General features: G+C 52.6%; 1 protein-coding gene across 7 annotated transcripts in view; it reads left to right on the top strand.

Annotated features, from left to right (window-relative positions):
- Shank3 (SH3 and multiple ankyrin repeat domains 3) overlaps window positions 1-20,071 on the top strand; it is a 59,149-nt gene that overhangs the window by 22,712 nt on the left and 16,366 nt on the right. For 6 of the 7 annotated variants that reach the window (XM_087899182.1, XM_087899184.1, XM_087899186.1 and 3 more), the window contains exons 11-19: window positions 1,953-2,146; window positions 3,089-3,202; window positions 8,576-8,651; window positions 8,877-8,959; window positions 9,356-9,480; window positions 9,605-9,737; window positions 10,680-10,760; window positions 15,376-15,399; window positions 19,512-19,642. In XM_087899182.1, coding sequence (XP_087755308.1) covers window positions 1,953-2,146; window positions 3,089-3,202; window positions 8,576-8,651; window positions 8,877-8,959; window positions 9,356-9,480; window positions 9,605-9,737; window positions 10,680-10,760; window positions 15,376-15,399; window positions 19,512-19,642 — 961 coding nt within the window. The remainder of the gene's footprint in view (window positions 1-1,952; window positions 2,147-3,088; window positions 3,203-8,575; window positions 8,652-8,876; window positions 8,960-9,355; window positions 9,481-9,604; window positions 9,738-10,679; window positions 10,761-15,375; window positions 15,400-19,511; window positions 19,643-20,071) is intronic. The other variant, XM_087899183.1, reaches the window with a different exon arrangement.

The following is a 20,071-nucleotide window of genomic DNA, read 5'->3' on the forward strand; positions in this document are numbered from 1 at the left end:
GGTTGATGTACCACTGGGCCGAGCAGCAGAGCCTGTCACTCAGCTAACCTCGATCACTTAGGCTGTCTGTGTTCACATCATTGTACAGGCTGGGGTCCTGAGGCCCAGGTTGGGCTGGAAACTTGTTTAAAGTCACAGGGAGTAGGGCTCAGCTGACCTGGGTACAGGTGTTTGGGAGAAGGTATTTGATGCATATTACATGAAGCTTTCCCTTCTGTGTTATTCCCCTGTGCATGCAGCCTGCTTTCCGGGCTACAGGCATTTTGAACCCCCCCCACCCACCCCGCCCCAAGGTTGTCTGTTTGGTTCCACATCACAGTTTCCCCCTGAAGCTTTTGCATTGCCCCTTGGGTTTTCTAAGAATCGAATGGGTTGGTGGCTGAAAGAGCGCATTCTAGGATGTCGCAGTTTGCCAGGAGGGTTGCTTTCGAGTGGAACTGTGTGGCTGTCACTGGTCCCTTTCATTTGTGCTTGCTGACGCTTGCAGCAGGCACAGAATAAATGCCTCTATTCTAGGGTCTCTAGCTCACTTGCTCTTTGGGAGGGCCGAATTCCTTCTCCACATTTATTAGGTGGCTGGAGTGCCCAATCTCTGTGTGTGTGTATGTGTGTGTGTGTGTGTGTGTGTGTGTGTGTGTGCGTGTGTGTGCACGTGCATGCACCTATGCTTGCTCAGCTTGCCTCTGGCTACCCCCTCCCCGCCCCCCCCACTCCCCCCATCTCACAGTAGTGGTCCTGACTGGTTCTGAGGAAGTAGAAAGCTGGGCTTGGGGCTGAGAAGCACTTAGAAGAGTTGTGATGCAGGTTAAGGAGGCTTACCTGGTGTGACAGTGGCCTGTCAGTCATGATGTGGAGAGCAAGTTGGGCACACTGAGGAGGAAGAGACCCCCTCAGGCACAGGTTGCCTGTTTTGCAAACAAAACCAAAAACGATGGCATTCATGGACCCTGGTGGGGCTGCAGTGGCTCATTGTTGCTTGCTGTTGGCTGAGCCTGGCATGGAGCCCAGAAATATGGTCTGTAGGTTTTTGCTCCAGCACCATAGTGGAGCCCACAAGGGCAAATTTGAAGTGGATTCTGTAACTTAATCTCTGGTCAAAAGGGCAGGTTCATAGTTGTCTAGGTGGTGTTAACAGTGTAGCCTATTTCTTAAGTCTCAGAGAGCTGGTCATTGGCAGTGCAGGTGAATTTGTCCAGTCTGGGAACTAGGGAGCCCAAGCAGGCTTTTGGGCAAATAGGAAAATCAAGACCTCAGAGTCTATCCCAAGCCCAGAGAAGTGGTATGGGAAAGGTGGCCAACATAGAATGAACATGGACATTAGACAGGTGTCTAAGGCGAGAGGAGACAGGCCCAGAGGCAGGAGAATTGGGGCGCCCAGTGCATGCTGGTGGTCAGGGTGTGAGGAGGCCGGACCACTGCGCCCCGCCTGTCCTTCCTTCCCTGATGCCCGAAGCCTCGGTGCCAGCCCTTCTCCAGCTCCTACCTGGCACTTCTGCCCGGCGTCCCCCGTGCGCCCACCTTCTGGCTCTCGTTGTTTCTCTCCAGCCGCCCGCGCTGGGGTCGGTCTGCTGGGGGCACCGCGGACCCGGGGCGAGCCGGCCGCCGCCGCCCGCAGAGGGAGGAGCTGGCGGAGGAGGCGGGGCGCGGAGCGGCCGTGGCATGGAGCGAGCCCGGCGCGCCCGGGAGCGCAGCCCCGCGGCCCCCGAGCCCTGAGCGGGCGCGGTTCGTGCGCTGGCGGGAGCGGGCCGGGCGCGGCGGCGCGGCCCATGGAGCGGCCCCGGGCCGGGCCCCCGGCGGGCGGGCGGGCGGCGGGCGGGCGGTGGGCGCTGCGGCGGCGGCTGCGGTGAGGCCGGCGGCGGGGCCGGGCCGTGCGCCATGGAGGCCCCGGGCGCCGGCTTCGCGTGCCCGCTGCCCCCCGGCATCGCGTCCGTCACCTACGTGTTCGTCTACAGCCCCAGCGGGCCCGGCGGATCCGGCCCCGCGCCCGGCCCCGGCCCGGCGTCTCCCGCGCCCCCCGCGCCGCCGCCCCGGGGCCCGAAGCGGAAACTTTACAGTGCCGTCCCCGGCCGCAAGTTCATCGCTGTGAAGGCGCACAGCCCGCAGGGCGAGGGCGAGATCCCGCTGCACCGCGGCGAGGCCGTGAAGGGTGAGGGGCGCGGGCGGGCGGGGTGAGGGGCGCGAGCGGGGTGGGGGGCGGGCCCCGGGGCACACGGCCTAGTTCATGCCATTTTGGGGTCTCTGTGGTTGGGGTGTCCCTGGGTCGTGACAGCAAGCTGCTGTGCCGGGGTCTCTGCCTCTGGTCCTGATCTTCTGGGCTCCTGGCATGAAGCTCTAGCTCTGTCATGGTAGAGCCTTGGCTCTTGTGGGGCGGTTCTTGTTATGATGGGGGCCAATGCCAACTGGGTCCTTGTGTTGGAAGGACCCTAACCCATTATAGAGCTCCCACGCCTTGTGGGGTTCCTGTGTCACTCTGGGGCTTCTTCATTGGAAATCCTTGGGATACAGGTGAGGGGGGCTTGCCATCTTCCGGGGATCTGTAACAGTTGTGGTTGTCCATGTACAGTGCCCATGGATGATGCCTGTTTTGGGGGAGACAAGTCCCTCTCATCATGGGGCCCCCCTGTCGTTATTGGGTTCCTACCTTGGGCACTGTGGCTCTGAGGTGGAAGTAGTTGTGAAGATCAGCCCTCCTGGTACATCATGTGGCTTACTCCACTGCCTGCCTGCCGATGACCCTGAGCTCTTGGCAGTGCCTCTTGGGTGGACGTCAGTTACCGTGGTTGGGGGACATGGTCACGGTGGGCAGGAGCAGTAGCGTGGCCCCTGCATCTGCCTCTGTCCTCCTCAAGTGTGTCCATCTGTGTCTGTCTGTCTCCCACATGTCCATCCTTTCTGAGGCCATCTGTTCAATTCTCTCTTCCGTGTGGATCCCAAAATCTTCCCAGGGACAAGGCTAGGGGGACGTGGGCTTGGGAAGAGAGCGGAGCCAGGGTTAGGGCTGTGGGCACACCTGAGCCTCAGGTGGCAGGGACGTGGGTGCCCCCCAGCTCTGCTTTGCCCTGACAACCTGTCTGGCTTCTTTCCCCAGTGCTCAGCATTGGGGAGGGCGGTTTCTGGGAGGGAACCGTGAAGGGCCGCACTGGCTGGTTCCCAGCTGACTGTGTGGAGGAAGTGCAGATGCGACAATATGACACTCGGCATGGTAAGTGACCCCAGGGTTGCCCAGGTAGCCCCCAGAGGGCATACGCTTCTAGTCTCCCTTTGGTCTTCTTGGTAACAAATATGGATGTTCGCTAAGACCGCGGAGTTAACTCAGTTACATTCATGGTACATACAGATTTGCACATACACACTGTGGGTAAGCCTGCGTGTCCTCAGGAACATGAATGTGTGTGAACCCGACCACAGTGGAGAACCTGTGCTATGCCAACAGGAGGGAGGCACTCATGGGTATCTTCTGTCCACGTGGGGGCCCTTGAGTGTCCAGGGATGGTGACCACCCCTCTGGCCCTGGTACAGCCTTCACAGAAATCCCAGGTTCTTACAGCTCCCGATCACGAGCGGCTGGTAGATACGTAAGGAGGTCAATGCGAGAAAAGAGGCGCTTTTCCAAAGTGGACAGATTGTCCAAGTGGGCAGAGCAGGAGGCCTGGGCCAGCTAAGAGGAAATGAGGCCAGTTGGGCTCCAAGGAGTCATTTGGGGTCCCCTGAGGTTGATAAGGTCTCAGGGAAGCTAACTGATGAAGGATAGCCCCTGTTCTTAAAGAACTGGGAAGGTGAGGACTGCGACTTCTGGGGCTGCTGAGCAGCTATGGCCCAATCTGCTGAACACTTGGACTTCTAGGAAGGATCCTTTTAGGCGTTAGTGAAGCAGTGGCTGGTCCTCTGGAACACCCGTGTGGGCTGGTTACACGTCCAGGGTATACCCCTTAATTGAGTCCTCAGGTATGCTGGGAGGCCTCACGATCAATGATATTATTTCCGGTCCAGACAGTGAGTATGACAGTTGACATATTAGGGGGAATATGACACTCCTCCTAAGTGGTGGTCCGGGATGGTTATCAGTGGTATGTCTGGATCGGCGGTGTACATATGTCCCTTTCTCTGTACATAGAGGGTTTGGGCCCTGGGTTGTAGAGCCTCTACCTTAAGTTGGCAGTTTCCCAGGGGAGCCCACCACCATGTGGCCAGGAGCCTTGACTCAGTGTCACACTTGACGGATGCCTCGGTTACACGGGAGCTCAGTTACTGGCCTGCTGCTGGATTTCTCTGTGCTAGTGACTGGGAGTATGGAAGGGGGTAGCTTCACTTCGTCACAGTCTGTGCAGAGCAGACGGAGTGGGATCCAGGTGAAAATGATTTCAGAGGTTTGGATCCTCGTTCCAACAGGACAGAGAAAGGGACGAGGGATAGGAGAGGGGCTGCACACACCTGTTGAATCGGAGCTAGTCTTGTGCCTTCCCGTAAGGATGAGGATACGGTTCGGAGAACCGTGGCTCCAGGAACATTTGGTTTGTAGCTCAGGAGGGAGAGTTGGAGTCAGGCTTCAAGAGGGGTGGATATTTGTCCGTTTCTCTCCAAGCTGGACCTTATGCTGGCTCTTTGTGGCTATGGCAAGTGTCCCGTCCACTCCCCCTCACCCCCCACCCCGCTCCGGGCATAGGCCGTTGAGAGTGGGTGATCCAGAATGTTAGCCCGAGGAAGTCAAAGAGGACTTCAAAACAGAGGTGTTGTTTAGGCTGAATTCTCTGGGTAGTTTGCAGGTGGGTCCTCCATGTTTATAGGGATCCAACACAGTGTTTTAGAACTGTGCCCATTGTCAACGTCTGTATTTGAGCAGTGCCAGACATGATTTTAGTGTTTTTTTATATGAATGAAGTTGCATACGTATCCTAGCGATCTTGGGAGGTGGGGCCAGCGGTCAGTATGTTTCCAGGACATCATTAACTGCAAGGGGCAGGGATGTTTAATTGTTTTTATTTTGCTGTGCCAGCAGTTAGCTTTGTGAGGCACGGCACAGCTGGAGTGGGGGGCATGAGCCTCGTGACCTGTTCTTGGGGTCAAGATAAAGAGTAATCTTGTAGTAGGAGCTAACTGAGCAGATATTTTAGGGTGAAGATCAAGATCTGGACAAGGCAGATGGGAGAGTAGGGAGTGTCAAGGTCACGGAGAAAGGAGAGGATCACGAGGAGAGTAGGGGAGTTTTCTAGCCAGCACAGGATGCCTTAGCAGGGCCGCAGCTGTCACAGATGACCTGAGGGAGTGGGATTCAAAAGTACCTAAGGGGATGGGAGCCACATTTGCAGGCTTTGCTATGGCTGCTTCAGGGAGGGGGTAGGAGCAGTTGTAGCCTTCCTCTGACCCCAGCTACAACGCCCGTCTTGCTGATCTAGGAAGAACTTGTCTGGGATTTAGGCTGAGTTGCACCAGAGAGCAGAGGGCACCCTACCAACAGGAACCTGTTTCTAACACCCCCGCCCCAACTCTAATTCAGGAACCAGAGTGGAGTGAGGGACTTTTAAAGACCAAGGACCAAGGACAGGTGCTGAGGTGCATAGGTTAGGTCGGCATGAGCCGAGGAGATAGCCTCCTGTAACTCTATAACCGGAAATGCTGAGGCCAGTGAGCGCAAGGATCTCGAGGCCTAACATACTTTCCCATGCTGTCTGCCTTTTCCCTTCCAGAATGTTCCACTTGGGAGCTGGTGCTGGGCATATTCCTTTCAGCCAGCTTTCCCGTGTGTGATTAATAAAAGCAGAACATGAATTTGTGTTATATAATAAATAGTTTGTTTGGTTGATGAAGATGTGCAAAACAGGAGGCTGTGCAATAGCAGCTGACCAGGATAGGGCTGCTCCACTGTGCTTATCTCTTAGGGTCAGGGGTAGGATCTGGGTAGGGCAGAGCAGAGGGATGGGGGAGGGTTAGCCAAAGTCACAAAGAAGGATGCAGGCTGCAGAGGAGCTGGTGAGAGACTGGTGGGACCTGGGGCTTCCTGGCCACCGCAGGGCTCCCAGATACGGTTCAGCTAGCATAGCATCTGTGTGCCTGGGTCAGCTTGAAGAAGGACATGCTGGTGATCGGAACTTAAGGCCCTGATTGTTTGAGGGTGAGGCTTCATCTGCACTAGCCTTGGGGATGGGTGGCAGGGTGTGTTTGTCACTTAGAGTAGGACAGATGCAGGAAGGAAGCAAGCTCACGCGGCTAGAATGTAACAGGCTATTTGAACCCGCGGGCTTCCAAGCCGGCCCTTCCTGCCGTGTCAAGAGAGGTTCAGGTAGAACAGCTCATGTATTGAGAGTTTCACACATAGTGCCAGGGACCTGAAATCTGGACCAGTACTTTTCCTGATAGCCGTGTCGTCTGATGTGAAGATCACCCAATCATTGCTCCATTCCTGTCTGTGTCCGTTTGTCTTTTAGCTCATTGACTCATCTGTTTATCCACCCACTTATCCAGCAAACTACCCAGCCCTCAGCTCCCCCTTTTCTCCACCCACATATCCCTCCCGTCCGTCCGTCCGTTCGTCCGTCCGTTCGTCCATCCGTCCGTCCGTCTGTCCGTCCGTCCATTTGTCCGTCCGTCCGTCCGTCCGTCCATCCATCCATCCATCTTTTGACCCATCCATATATTCCCTCAAGCCTTCATCAACTCATCCAGTCATATGCATTTTGCATTATCTTATGTGTTGTCCATCCGTTCGTCCATGCATCAACACAGTCACCCACTCACCTGGCCAGTTGTGTTCCACCTGTTCTATGCCAGGTGCTGTGTTGAACTCTTGGGACCCCGGGAGTAATTACGTCTCATGTTTTGCTTTAAGGATGAGCTCACAATTATTGAGAAACCAGGTCATAAAAAAATCTCTGTGTTTTTGCTGGGTATGGAGGCTCATGCCTGAAACTCTGGCCCACAGAAGGCTAAGACAGATATTCCTGAGTTCAAGGCTCAGGCTGTATGTGGTGAGATCTTGTCTCAGAAAAAAAAAAAGTTTTTCAAAACAGGGTGCTGTAAGACTCTGGTACCCAGTTACCCACATTATATCCAGAGGATCTGGCTCCCTCTTCTGGCCTCTGAGTGCCCCAGGCATCTATGTGGTACACACATATACATGCAGGGAAATACATAAAGTAAAAACAAACAAAAATCTTTTTAAAACCCAAGACGATAGAGAACCTAACTGAGAAACACACAGGTTCCCTCTGATCTCGTTTTCTGTCAGTGTGCCTCCCTCTGCTCCTCCTGCATCAGCTCCACACTGTTCCTGCCTGCTCCAGATTAATGCCATGTGCATGAACTTTTCCTTGGCTGCCTCACCCTCCTACCTGCAGGCTGCTCCCTCGACTGTCTGGACCTCTGCTCAGCTCTTCTTTCTGCTGAGGCCTTCGCTGTCCCTAGAACTGTATTTTCACACCCCTTTCCTGCTTGCGTTTTTCCCGTTAGCTAGCACGTTATATTTATTGCGTGTTTATTCCATTTCTCGGGGTAGCTTATTAACTCCTCAAAGGCAGGGACTTTGCTCTGTTCTAGAGTAAACAGTGCCTGGTATGTAGTAGAGTCTTAGTGAATGGATGTTGAAGTGAAAAATTGAGTCTTGAGAGGTGCTATAGCAAGAGGGGACTGAAGGAGGGAGGTGCTGAAGGATGAAATTGAAAACAGTGGTGGTGCCATCTCGTGGCCTTCTGAGGCACTGCAGGTGGAGCCAGAGGAGCCATTCTGAACCTTGAATCTGTTGTAGATTGCAAGGCTAAGTGAGGGCCAGCAGGAGGTATGTGCTGACCAACTCCATGGTGTCTATGAAGAGCTTTGAGATCAAAGGGCATATTAACATATTCTGCGGAATTTATTAATACAGTCCTATGGGAGATGGTGATGTTAACATAGTTACTGTTGTAGTTATTAATTATTCTATTAATATAGCTCATTGGAATACAGTGAAGTCAGGGTAGGGGCAGAGCTTTTTGTCATCCCTTCCCTCATTCCTTGAATTTGTCTACCTTGCTGTTGTGAGGGGACTAGTGGACACGCTGGGGTGCTTCCCCACGGGTGCACATACGCTCACAACCCAGACAGGTACATATGCCTGAGCCAACACTTGGATACACTGTGGGTTGTACATACCTGTGTTTGTTACTAGTGACTGGAGTCGTGTCCAGACAACAGATATGGCTCTCACTTGGACAACATGAGTGGGTGACAGACACACAAGCAGCAGCACAGCATTTATACTTTACTGTGAGGTTCACATCCATGTCCTCTCAGTATACGACCTGTTAACTGGACCAATCTGGCCTTGTATGGTTTTCTGTGTCTAGCTGCACATTAATTAAGGGGTTGGGGGGGGGTCTGCTTTCTTCTTAGACCCTAACTCCCAGAGGCCAGAATTCCCTGTATGATTATCTGAGCCTTCCTACCTTAGGACTTTTGGTCCTTGAGCCCCAGAATTTTTCCTCATCCGCTCCCCATTGCATCTCCGCATCGGAGTGTATGGGGGCACAGACTGATCAGTGCAGTTTGGGGAGATTCAGCTAGGTGGAAGCCATGATCATTTCTTGGCCCTTGCTGCTCCCTCTAGAAACCCGAGAAGACCGGACAAAACGTCTCTTCCGTCACTACACTGTGGGTTCCTATGACAGCCTCACGTCACACAGGTATCGGCAGGGGTGTGGACACACGGGGACACTGGCTGGACCTAGTATTATCCTATGAGAGGGGACGTCAGGGTGTATGGAGGTGGGAGGTGGGCGAGGAGTGGTGGTTAGCTACCTCTGTCTTTCTTGTTCTAAGTTGACCGTGCGTGTGGGACCCTGTAGGGTCAGCCTCTCGGCTAGGCTCCCTCCGGGCTCCCCTCACTCAACCTTGCTTTCCTCTGTCAGTGATTATGTCATTGATGACAAGGTGGCTATCCTGCAAAAACGGGACCATGAGGGTTTTGGCTTCGTTCTCCGGGGAGCCAAAGGTAATGGGAGCCAAAGCCATGAGGAGGGTACTGCATTGCTGGTGATGTCTAGTATGCCCTGCCCCTTTCTCCCCTTTTTTAAGCCCCCCGCCCCTGTCTCATGGTTGTATGTCTTGATTTGGAATGTCCCAGGACAAGGCCGCAGGTCCCTCTCTGTTGCTTCCCATTCAGTTGTGGGGAGTCTAAGAGAGTAGAGATCTATTTGATGAGGGCAAATGGGGGACTTCACAGAGGGATGTACACTGGTTTGGGTATCCCCATCTGCTGCCCACCCCACCCCACCCCACCCCAGGTTTCTGTGCCCGAGTAGTCAGGTGCCTCGAGCTGGCCGAGGTTGCCTTGTGGAGCTGTCACGAGCTATGCCTATGAGTGCCCTTTCTCTTCCTCTCCCTGCAGCAGAGACCCCCATTGAGGAATTTACACCCACACCCGCCTTCCCTGCACTCCAGTACCTGGAGTCTGTAGATGTGGAAGGTGTGGCCTGGAGGGCCGGGCTTCGAACTGGGGACTTCCTCATCGAGGTGAGGCCCCCCCCCCCCCCCCCCGCAGCTGTCCTTGCCCAGCAGGAGGGGAGGGCGTTCCTATCTCCTGAGCTCTGAGGTGGGTGACACTCGGATACACTTCCTAGCTGTTTGTCTGTCCCAGGTGAATGGAGTGAACGTCGTGAAGGTCGGGCACAAGCAAGTAGTGGGTCTCATCCGTCAGGGCGGCAACCGCCTGGTCATGAAAGTCGTGTCTGTGACCAGGAAACCCGAAGAGGATGGTGCTCGGCGCAGAGGTGAGTTCAGACTGCTGTCCGTCAGGTCTTGCCCCTGGCACTTGGCCCTAGCCCTTTAACTTCAGGCCCACATTCCTCTCCCCTTCTCTGATCCCCCATTGCTGACATCCCATTTCTGCCTGAGCTGAGCTGAGATGCCCTCATTTGCTGCGCAGGTCCTTGATGTCAGATGATGCCTGACCCTCCTGACCAGGCCTCTGACCCTTATCCTTGATTCCCCCACCTCAGATCCCTGTCCTCTTCTTCTGTGAATCCCCCAGCCCTGGTGTGGCAGAGCCCTCCTTCCCAACGCCAGCAGCTGCCTGGAGGCCGGGTTGTCATGGCAACTGTGAGGTTGACGCTGCTGCTGCTGCTGCTTATTGTGCAGGGAAGGGGGAGGCGGCACCTGAGGGAAGAGGAAAAGCGTCTTCTCCCCGCGCCGACGCCAAAGACGCGGCACAGCCTGGGCCTAAGAGGCTTTACCGCTGGCCCGGCCCAGGTGTGTGGCTCGCCAGGCCACACTGGTCTCATAAAGAGCAGTGGTACCTGGGCCTGGGGTGCTTTAGGCAGCAGGAGGTAGTCTGGCAGGAGATCCACCCAGCCCCCCATGGGTGGTGCCCACTCACTGGGGCCTTGGAGCCCGCAGGGTGGATGCTCAGATCAGAACCAGCCAGCCTCCTAACGTCTGCTGGTACTCTTACTACCACCATTTGAGGCCTTGGCCCTGGGAATCTTAAGGGCCCTGGGGGCCCAACTGCCCTGGCTCCACTGCTCCCTGAGCGCCTCACGCCATGAAGAAGTTTGCATCTAGCCGCAGCCTGAACAAGATCTTGGCACAGTGTGACTCGTCTTCAAGGGAGTACGAGGAAATCCAGGCGGTGGAGCGCAAGTGGCACTTGCACCTGGCCACGCCGCGCCGCCTGCTGCTGGACAGGAGGGCCAAGGCCTCCCTCTTCTTTGCAGCCCCACCACCCCCCAAGAGGGCCCCCAGCACCACGCTGACCCTGCGCTCCAAGTCCATGACGGCTGAACTTGAAGAACTCGGTGAGCTTGCGGGTGGACCATGGGTGGATGGTCTGCAGTGGGCTGGCCAAAGTGGAATGGGCACAGGCAGTTCGGGAGGGTCGTGGTGCCAAACTGGAGCTCAGGCCAGGTGGAGACAGAAGGAAGAACAGACAGATGGTTGCCGAGACAGATCAGTAGTTAGGGTATGGACTGGAGGGATATGGGGAAACTGGGTACTTGTGTGACGTGGAACGCGGCAGCAAGTGAGGAGATGAGAACTCGGGGCAGCAAGTGAGGAGATGAGAACTCGGGGCAGCAAGAGGAGCTGGAGTTGGGCAGGGACAACCAGGACAGATGGCTGGGGAACAAGGTCTGGCCCTGTAGCATGCCCGCATGCATGCACATGCATGTGTGTGAGTGCTTTCCCTGGCTCTGTGCTTTTTACACTAAGACTTTGCTCTTGCATTTCAACCTAGCTGGCAAAGAGCGGTGGTAGGGCAACCTAGAGTCTGCTCCTGGATCGGACTGGCATGAGCTGGGTCCTATTTGTGTTTCTTTTACTCGGTTGGTACCTGTTCACTTATCTGCCAATTGAGTCTACTGACTAAACAGAGGCATTGTAAGCACCTCTAACACAGTGAGGAGATGGGGCCTGGTGGACTGTGGGGGGCGGACCAAAGTATGTGAGACTTTGAGGGATACAGTCCCAGGTTGACTACAAACAGCCTCATCGTGGGCATGTCCTGGTATACATGACCCCATCCTGGCCTATGACAGTTACCAGCTTTCTCCTGGCCATGTTCCATATGCATAACACATCCTATATGCATGTGCACATGTATGGCAGTTTCCAGTGTCATGTACATGACTGCAGTGTAACCAGACTCATCATGGACATGTCCCATGTACATGACCACCACATCTTGACAAGTATAGCAGTTACCAGCCTTGTCATGGGCATGTTTCATATGCGTGACTGTATCTTGACACATATGCCAGTTAACCTTGTCATGGACATGTCTCATATTCACAGCCATGTCCTGACATGTGACATTTACCAGCCTCGTCATAGGTATGTCCTATATGCATGATCACATCTTGACACATAGGACTGTTGTCAGTCTCATCCTCGGCATGTGCTGATGTATGTGATTTTTTTATTGTCATTGTGGGCATGTGCTAATATCTTTGACTATTGAGAGCCTTATTGTGGGTGGTTATTGGTTAATAGTTTCATGGTAGGTGTATTCCAACACATGTGGTAGGTTGAAGCACTCTTTGCTTCTGTGGTTTGAGCCTAGTCTCAATCCTAGACTTTCCTCTGACTTCAGTCATAAAAGGAAACCTTAATCCTGGCTCCCAGAACGACCCCTGTCTTTGCCGACCATGTCCCAGCTGTAGGCCGAGCTGCCACATTCTAAGAAGGTGCCTTGACTGAAGTTTGGAAAACAGTTACCAAGAGATAGAATGGGCTGACATGATCAAGATTTCCCATGCTAAAACTCTGGATGAAATAAATACAAACTACAGACAGTGTTAAGGAGGAGGGATGCTCTTGCTTCAGGAGTAAAGCAAGAAATCAGAGCCAGAGGAGTGGGAAACTGGTGCTTCCAACTCCTGATAGAGATTCTCACCAAGGCTGGAAGGTGTGCTGTGGACTTGGGAAAGCCAGAGACAGCCACAGGCACTGGGGTTAGCAGAAAATGAACTGGAGGGGCTGCAGTGATGGCTCAGCACTTAGAGCACTTGTGGCTCTTGCAGAGGACCCTGGTTTGGTTCCCAGGACTCACATGGTGGCTCATGGCCTTCTGTCGTACTCCAGTTCTCGTGGATCCAGCCCATCTGACCTCTGGGCAGGGAGGGGGCACCAGGCATGAATGTGTTGCATGCACATTTATGCACACATACATTCAAAATAGAAAAATCTAAAAAAAAATTAAAAAGAACTAGAGATAAGAGTATGAGAGGTTTAAGTTACTATAATTCAAAATAGAAAAATCTAAAACAAAATTTAAAAAGAACTAGAGATATGTTCTATGTTCTCATAGAGAGTATGAGAGGTTTAAGTTACTATAAAGGCAAGGAAACCAACAGAGTTAATGAAATTAACAGGGTAAGAGGAACAACAATAATAGCATGTTTGGGAATCCTTAACTTATTGAAACAAGCAAACAAACAGCCACAGATGAGAAGGGTCTGCAGCTTGGTTACACAGGACCCAGGACTCCCTAAAAGGCATAGCAGTGAGTAAGAAGATCAGGCAGAGCCTACCCAGCATCGGCTTAGGAAGCAGATGAGGTAGAGCATCAAGAACCAGTCAGGGGCCGTGAGGACAGGTGAGAAGACCTCAACATCTACATGATAGGAATTCCAAAGGAGAAAAATAGAAGGGCTAAGGATTTCCCCAAAGTTAACGGAAATGTGAGACTCCATTCTGGAGAAATATGTCACAAATAAATACGATCTGTCAGAGTCAAACTTTAGACTACCATAGAAAAGCAGAAAGATGTTACCCGAGCCAGTAGAGGGCGCCCGTTGGCTTCGACGTGAGTGGTGGCTTGCTTTCTGACTTTCATCAGTTATGATGGAAGGTAGAAGGTGGTGAGAAGTGGGGTGCGGATATTAAGAGAGCAGATCCATGACATGGGTCTGTACCCTAGTATGAGCAGACAGTTGGGTCTGCCTGGACATTAATGCATGGTCCTGCAGTCTCTCGCTAGAAGCTGTTCCATAACCAGGCCAGAGAGGCCCTTCCTGCTTTGCACAAAGAGGTGTTATTCATCCTGAACTCTGCACTGCAGGAACCGAGAGGCATCCCCGAGAGAGTGGAAGCACTCCGTCTGGCTATGGCTTTTGCCTGTAGAAATGGGAGCGGAAGAGTCGAGTCTTCCCCTCTGTCCTGAAGCCTCGGGAGAAGGTCATTCCAGTTATTATAGACCTTGGTGGACCAGGGAGCAGGGTATCATATTTCTGAGTAGGGTCTGGAAGAGGTGTGGGGACCATTCAGCAGGAGCCTCTGCCTGCACTTCTGGGCCCAAGATCATAGTTATTGAACCTGGAACCAGGTTCAGAATTGGGCTGTGTTGAGAGAAAGACCCAACAGTCAGGGACCCAGTGAGCTGCCCTGACACCATGACACCTATCTTAGGAGGTAATCTGGTCCTTCTGGACATGCCTGATTTGAAGAAACCAGACCAACCAACATAGAGTTCTCCAAGTACCCAACAGAACATCCCACAATCCGGTGTTTGCTCTTTCTGTTTGTTTGAGACAGAGTTATTCTGTAACCTAGGCTGCTGTTGGATTGCCTGTGCCTCCTGAGTTCTGGGATTACAGGCATACACTACCAGACCTGGCGTTGTTTGTGTTTTTAAAAGGTGGAAATAAGACGTGCTGAGTCAGCACTGTTATAAGCCTGTCTGTCCTGCCACTCCCTGATGGATCCCTTTAGGAGTCGTGTTTATCAGACCAATGGCCTGAACTGAAAAGAAAAAGCAGTGTGAGGTGAGGGGGATGTGGGTGCAGAGGTGGAGGCTCATGCCGTGTAGAGGGTGAGGCGAGGCAAGGCAGGAGGAAGAAGAGGGGTGAGTTCCCCGGGAACTAATGGAGCGAGCAGAGGCTGATCCAAAATTAAATAAATTAATTAAATAAAACGAAACTGGTGGTGGCTGGTAGAAGTCAGTGGGAGAACTCTGTGGTGTGGCACATCCCTATCACTCAGGAGGTTGAGGCGGGAGGATTTCTGCGAGTTCCAGGCCTGTGTGGGCTACAGAGTGAGTTTAAGGTCAACCTAGCCTGTGTAGCAGAATCCTGTCTCAGAAAGAGAGAGTTGTTTATAATAGTCGGGGGTGGGGAAGGATCGAGGCATAGATAATCCCTCCACTCTCATTCTAGTCTGGGACTCTGCCTTGTACATACATGCTCAGCGTGACTCGGACACGGGTTAATGGGGACCCGTGTCTGGGCCCTAGTGTAATCAGACTGTTCCTGTTCATTTATTTAGGGGAAATTAAGACTTCCCTTAATTTCTGGGTCTTTCTTTTGTGATGAAGTCTGGGTAGGTCCCTGCTGCTGCCTTAGACTAGAAAAGATGTCTTTACTGTGTGCTTTGCTGTTCATATCTGCTTGTTGCTAGCAGCCTGCTCTGGAGTATGAAGGTGTCAGTAGCGAGTGCTTGCCCAGCATGCTCAAGGCCCTGAGTTCCCCCTGCAGTACCGCAAAAAACAAAATACAACCGAAGTCTCAGTACAGAGTGCTCATAGGTGACCCCTTCAGTTAATCGCAGACTCTGAGCTTCGTTTTTTATAGTTATGTATCTTCATTCTGAACAAACATTTGGCTGCTCCAAGTACAGCTTAATTGTGCACATCTTTGTGTGTGCATGGGCACATGGGCGTGTGCATGTGTATGAGTGTGCATGGACACACAGTGTGTATTCCTGCTTTTGCTTGTTCTCTTCTAGAGTGTTAGAGCATTGGTAGGCTTGTGCTCCTGGCCTAAGAAGGAGGTATAGATGGGGACAGACCCATGAAGGCCTGGTTGTTGGGAGGTGGGGGTAGGGAGAATGGGGTGGGGAAACCATTGTGCAAATGGTCTAGGTGCCACGGAATACGGCCTTCCTCTTACTTCCTTTGCCCTGTTTCTCAATTCCAAGCTTCCATTCGGAGAAGGAAAGGGGGTAAGTCTCCTACTATGTTCTTAGGCCTGGCTTGCCTGTCCCTGCCAAAGGGTGCTGGCATGTGATGAGGCTCCAGTCCAAGTCAGAGTGGTCTGGAATCTGGCACACTCTCTTGTTCCTGCCTGGGGATTTGGTAGGGATGAGGTGAAGGACCTTGGAAGGATGGATGGGGAGTTCCCAGGGGTATCACTGGGATTAGTAGCGGGTACCACCATAGTCCTTGTGGGTTCAGGTGAGCTTGGGGATGTGACCTATGGAGATAGTCTGGTGGGGGGAAGGTGGGAGAATCCCCGGTGGGGGCCCCTGCAAATAACATGACCCGGAGTGAGGAGGGGATGGTTTGTGAGGGTCAGGGCATGGAACTCAGGGCAGCCAGGAGCCTAGGCTATGTTAGAACGGTGCTATTGGGGTTTTAGGCTATGCCTTGTGCTGTATCTTTTGTCCTTTTCTTTGCCTAGGCCGGCTTCATGCTGATGAGTTATAGGATTGAGCCCAGAGCAGAACTGCTTTAGAATAGGGGTTTGAATCTGTTGGCATTGAGAAGGGAGCTGGACTCCCTTGCTTAGAACCCTCACCCCCACTCCCCAGTCTATTGACTTCACTATCCCCTCTTCAGGTTCCACCCCTGTGTCCTTTGAGGCTCCTTCTCATATGCATGGAACACAGGGTCCATGTGGGGCCAGAGACACTAGGGCCTAAGTGGGTTCTGAGGTCCAGCATCTGGGGACATCTACGCCAGCTTCTGTTGCTTCCTCTGCCTCTTGAGTGGATGGGAATCAGCCTCAGATATGCTTATAACCCACGGTGTGTGGATTTGGGCATCCAGCATCCCTTCTCCTCTACTTCTGATGCACTGGGCTTTGCCCGGGCAAGGGAACGCTATAGCTCTCAGCATATGATCCGTATATTCCCCCCACCCGACCGCCAGTCTCCTCTTGCTAAGATCTGCGTTCTAGCTCCTGGGATGCTAGACTGTGGCCATGCACTTCTTCCAGCTCTGGGGGAAATGGCTGATTGTCACTTCCGTAGGCCCTTCTTTTCATCCCTGCTTGGGTTCCCAACATACTTTCCCACATGGCTGGCCGCTTGGAAGGCTGGTGGAAATAATTATACTTGGTTCTTAAGGGATTTTATTTCATTTTTAAAATATCAACTACAGAGAAACCCTGCCTTGAAAAACCAAAAAAAAAAAACTAAAATAATTTAGGATTAGGTTTTCTAATTTTGTTGTGGGTTTATGTTGGGAAAAAAGTGTCCAACTTTTCATATGCAGAATTCCTAAATTCTTTCTCTTGGAAACAGTTCTTGCCGGGCCTCAGCACTGTTGCAGCATAACCCTAAACTGCTGCTTTGTTAAACTGTGTGTGCACTGACTGCTTGGATCTCTTGGGCCAGGCTCTGTTGAATTTTTTAGTTAAGAGACACATATTCTCTAATCCATGGCTCAGATGACAGTGTACCTTGGTAGGACACGTCACCACGGTGTCATGGACTTCTGATTCCCCTTATGTCTTGGCTTCTGCCGTTTCTGGATGGTGTGGCAGCAAGGGTCTGTGATAAGGGGAGTGCTCTTTGTGCATCCTTTTGCTCCTGGGAAACAGGAGGACGAAGGCAGCATCTTGAGGTGGTTACTATGGCAGTCATGTAAAACTCAGCAATATTGTATATCATCGAGGACTTGGCCGGGGTAGTGATTCTGCCTATCAGAGCTCATTTCATTGCAAAGACCAATGAGAACTTTTGCCTCTGTGGTCTCTATACTGTTACCTGGTGGTACCAGAAGCCTTGCTTGGGCCCCTACACACTTCTCTACAGTGGGAGCATGTTTTGTTGGCAAAGTGCTGTGTTGCTCAGGGCTCCAAAGGGGCAAAGTGTTTTCTTTATGAGGAACCCACAAATTTTCGATGAAGATAAGGTAAATGTCCTGACTGTGTCTTCAGCATCTGCGTTGGTCCGTGTGGTCTGCATCGGCTAGAGTGGCCTAGGCTCTCCTTGGTGCTGATCTCCCCTAGACCTATGCCTATGCCACATAGGTGCCGTTTCTGATTGTTTTATTAGGTGAAAGCACTGGGGCTCAGAGGGCATACATCTGAACAGAGTCCATCTGCAAGGTGGGGGTCTCAATATGCTACTTAATAAGACCATCTTAGGAGTTAATTTGCTCCTACCCAGCAATTGTTGTTAGATAGCAACAGTAGGTGCTGGGGCTTAGGTTTGGAAAGAATAGGAGGTTCAGACTGGCATAGGAGTTCTTCAGCAGTGGTTCTTTGAGCGTAGAAGGGTGTCTAGGACACGTGTCCCCTGAAGATGGGACTAGACTGGGTGGCCAATGAGTCCCTAGGACCTATATACCTCTGTTTCCTAGTGCCGGGGTTATAGGCATGCACTACCAGACTCAGCCTTCAGGTCTGGAATATGGTCTGGAGACAGGTGGAGCCTGAGGGCGCTGAGTGAGGATAGGCACACAAAGCAGTGCCCCTGGCCTCCAGTGTGCACCCGAACACTGGCCCTGAGTGGACTCTGGGTAGGCATTGCATAGCCACATCTCACACAGCCGTCAGAGACCCCTTCCTCCCGCGGAAATGATTTTCTCTTGTGGTTCAGTCTGATCTCAGACTTGTAATCTTGCTTCAGTCTCTCAAAGAATGGGATTACAGGATTGTTCAACCACGTTCCCTGCTGGGAGGATAAAGTACTGTGAAATAAAATGCTTGAGGAAGGAAGGATTTATTTGGCTTCCAGCTTGAGATCTTTTCCATCCCTAGTTGAGAGAAGAATGATGAATATTCTTGCTAAGCTGGTCCCCGCCGCCCCCCCCCCCCTTTTTTTGAATGGAGTTTCTCTGTAGCTTTGGAGGCTGTCCTGGAACTTGCTCTGTAGACCAGGCTGGTCTTGAACTCACAGAGATCCGCCTGCCTCTGCCTCCTGAGTGCTGGGATTAAAAGCTGCACTACCGCCCAGCTTTCCCCCCCAATTTTTAAGCAGTTTGGGACCCAAGCTCAGGAAATGGTGCCACCCGTTTTAGGATGGGCCTTCCCACATCAGTTCACGTTGTCAAGGATCCCTCACAGGTGTGTCTGGAGGCACGTCTCCTGGGTGATTCTGAATTCTGTGTCGAGTTGACAGCGGGAGCAGAAGACCTATGTGTCTCCCTCCTGGCTCTGAGGTTACAGGCGTGCACTCCCAGACTCAGCTTTGACGTGGGTGCTGGGCATCTGAGCTCAGGCCTTAGTGCTTAGGTAGCAAGCTCGTTCCTTGCTGAGCTGTCTCCACAGCCTCCAAAGTTTTTTTTTTTTTTAAGAAAAAGGTTGCCTTAATAAAATTTGACTACACAAAGCTTTTCATTTCATAACGGATATGACAAGACTATGCCTGAGGCTGCCTGGTGTCTCTCAACCAAGCCCTTCTTAGGCATCAGCCTTAAATGGAGCTGAAGTCTGAGGAGTTTGGGTGGGTAGGCTCTCTGCGAGGAGAGTCCTTTCGACGCCACACCTACTTCTCCTCTTTCCTCAGCTCATCCTACTGGAGCCATCCTTCTGTGTGGGCAAGGAGGAAGGAGCTGTGGCCTCCTGTTTTGTATCAGGCCACTCTTAGATCCCCAGCACAGGTTTAGTTCTTAGGAGGAACTTCCCATAGGTCTGTTCATTCCTTGGTTATCAGATTAATCACTCATTCGGTATCTCTTGCTTGAACATTAGTATCTGTCCCTGGGGAAGTAGTTCCACTAGAAGTAGCTTCTCGTGGGGAGTGGATAGGCCATGCACCAAGATTTTAAAGGCAGTGGGCAAAAAGGAGAGGTGAAAGACCGAGGGAATACATCTAAGTGGTCTCTCTCCAAGTCTGCTCCTTATGGCCGGTCATTGTGGTCACTCCAAGTGGCCACAGAGATACCCAGGGTCTCCTTAAGGACAGACTTTGGCTGGTTCAGGAACTGGGTCCTGAGGTCTGAGGGGGCACTGATGGGATCCAAGATCTTAGGGCCTCAGGCAGTGAGAGACCTAGGGGTGGGCAGGGTTCGTTGGCTCGTTAGTGCCCTGGGGCTGGCATTGGTGGGTGTGGCGGTGAGGCCAAGGCGCCTCTGGGGCTGAGGTTGCATCTCTTTGGTTGTGCAGAAAAGTTGGATGAGATCCTGGCAGTTGCTGCGGAGCCGACCCTGAGGCCAGACATTGCAGATGCTGACTCCAGGGCAGCCACTGTCAAGCAGCGGCCCACCAGTCGGAGGATTACCCCTGCCGAGATCAGCGTAAGCCAGCCTTGGGCCAGGGCTCTGGGATGGTCAGGTCCAGGGCCTGGGGATCAGAGGGTCATGCGCCTCTCTTTTGAGGTAAGAGTTCTTTATTTGGATCCCTTCTCCAGAGGAGGCAGAGCTCTCCAGGGCCTCTCTGGGAGACACGTGGGATCGTCTCAGTCTGTAGAATGGTTGTATTTAGTTCAGCTCGCTTATATGATTGCAGCTTTTAGTGCCTCTGACCTCAGTCAGATTCGGTGTCACCCTGGGACTACTAAGGTCCACAACTCTACTGAGCCTATGGCACAGCATATGCCTGTTTAGAAGGCATCCATAGCCCACCTGGCACTGTGGACTGTTCCTCCCTTTCTATTCAGATGCCCAGGGCCTGTACTTCTGTGTTCATTTCACCACCCATACAATGAAGGCCTCAAGTGAGCATGG

The sequence above is a fragment of the Myodes glareolus genome, chromosome 19, assembly GCF_982192425.1.
Source record: "Myodes glareolus chromosome 19, mMyoGla1.1, whole genome shotgun sequence".
NCBI lineage: Eukaryota > Metazoa > Chordata > Mammalia > Rodentia > Cricetidae > Myodes > Myodes glareolus.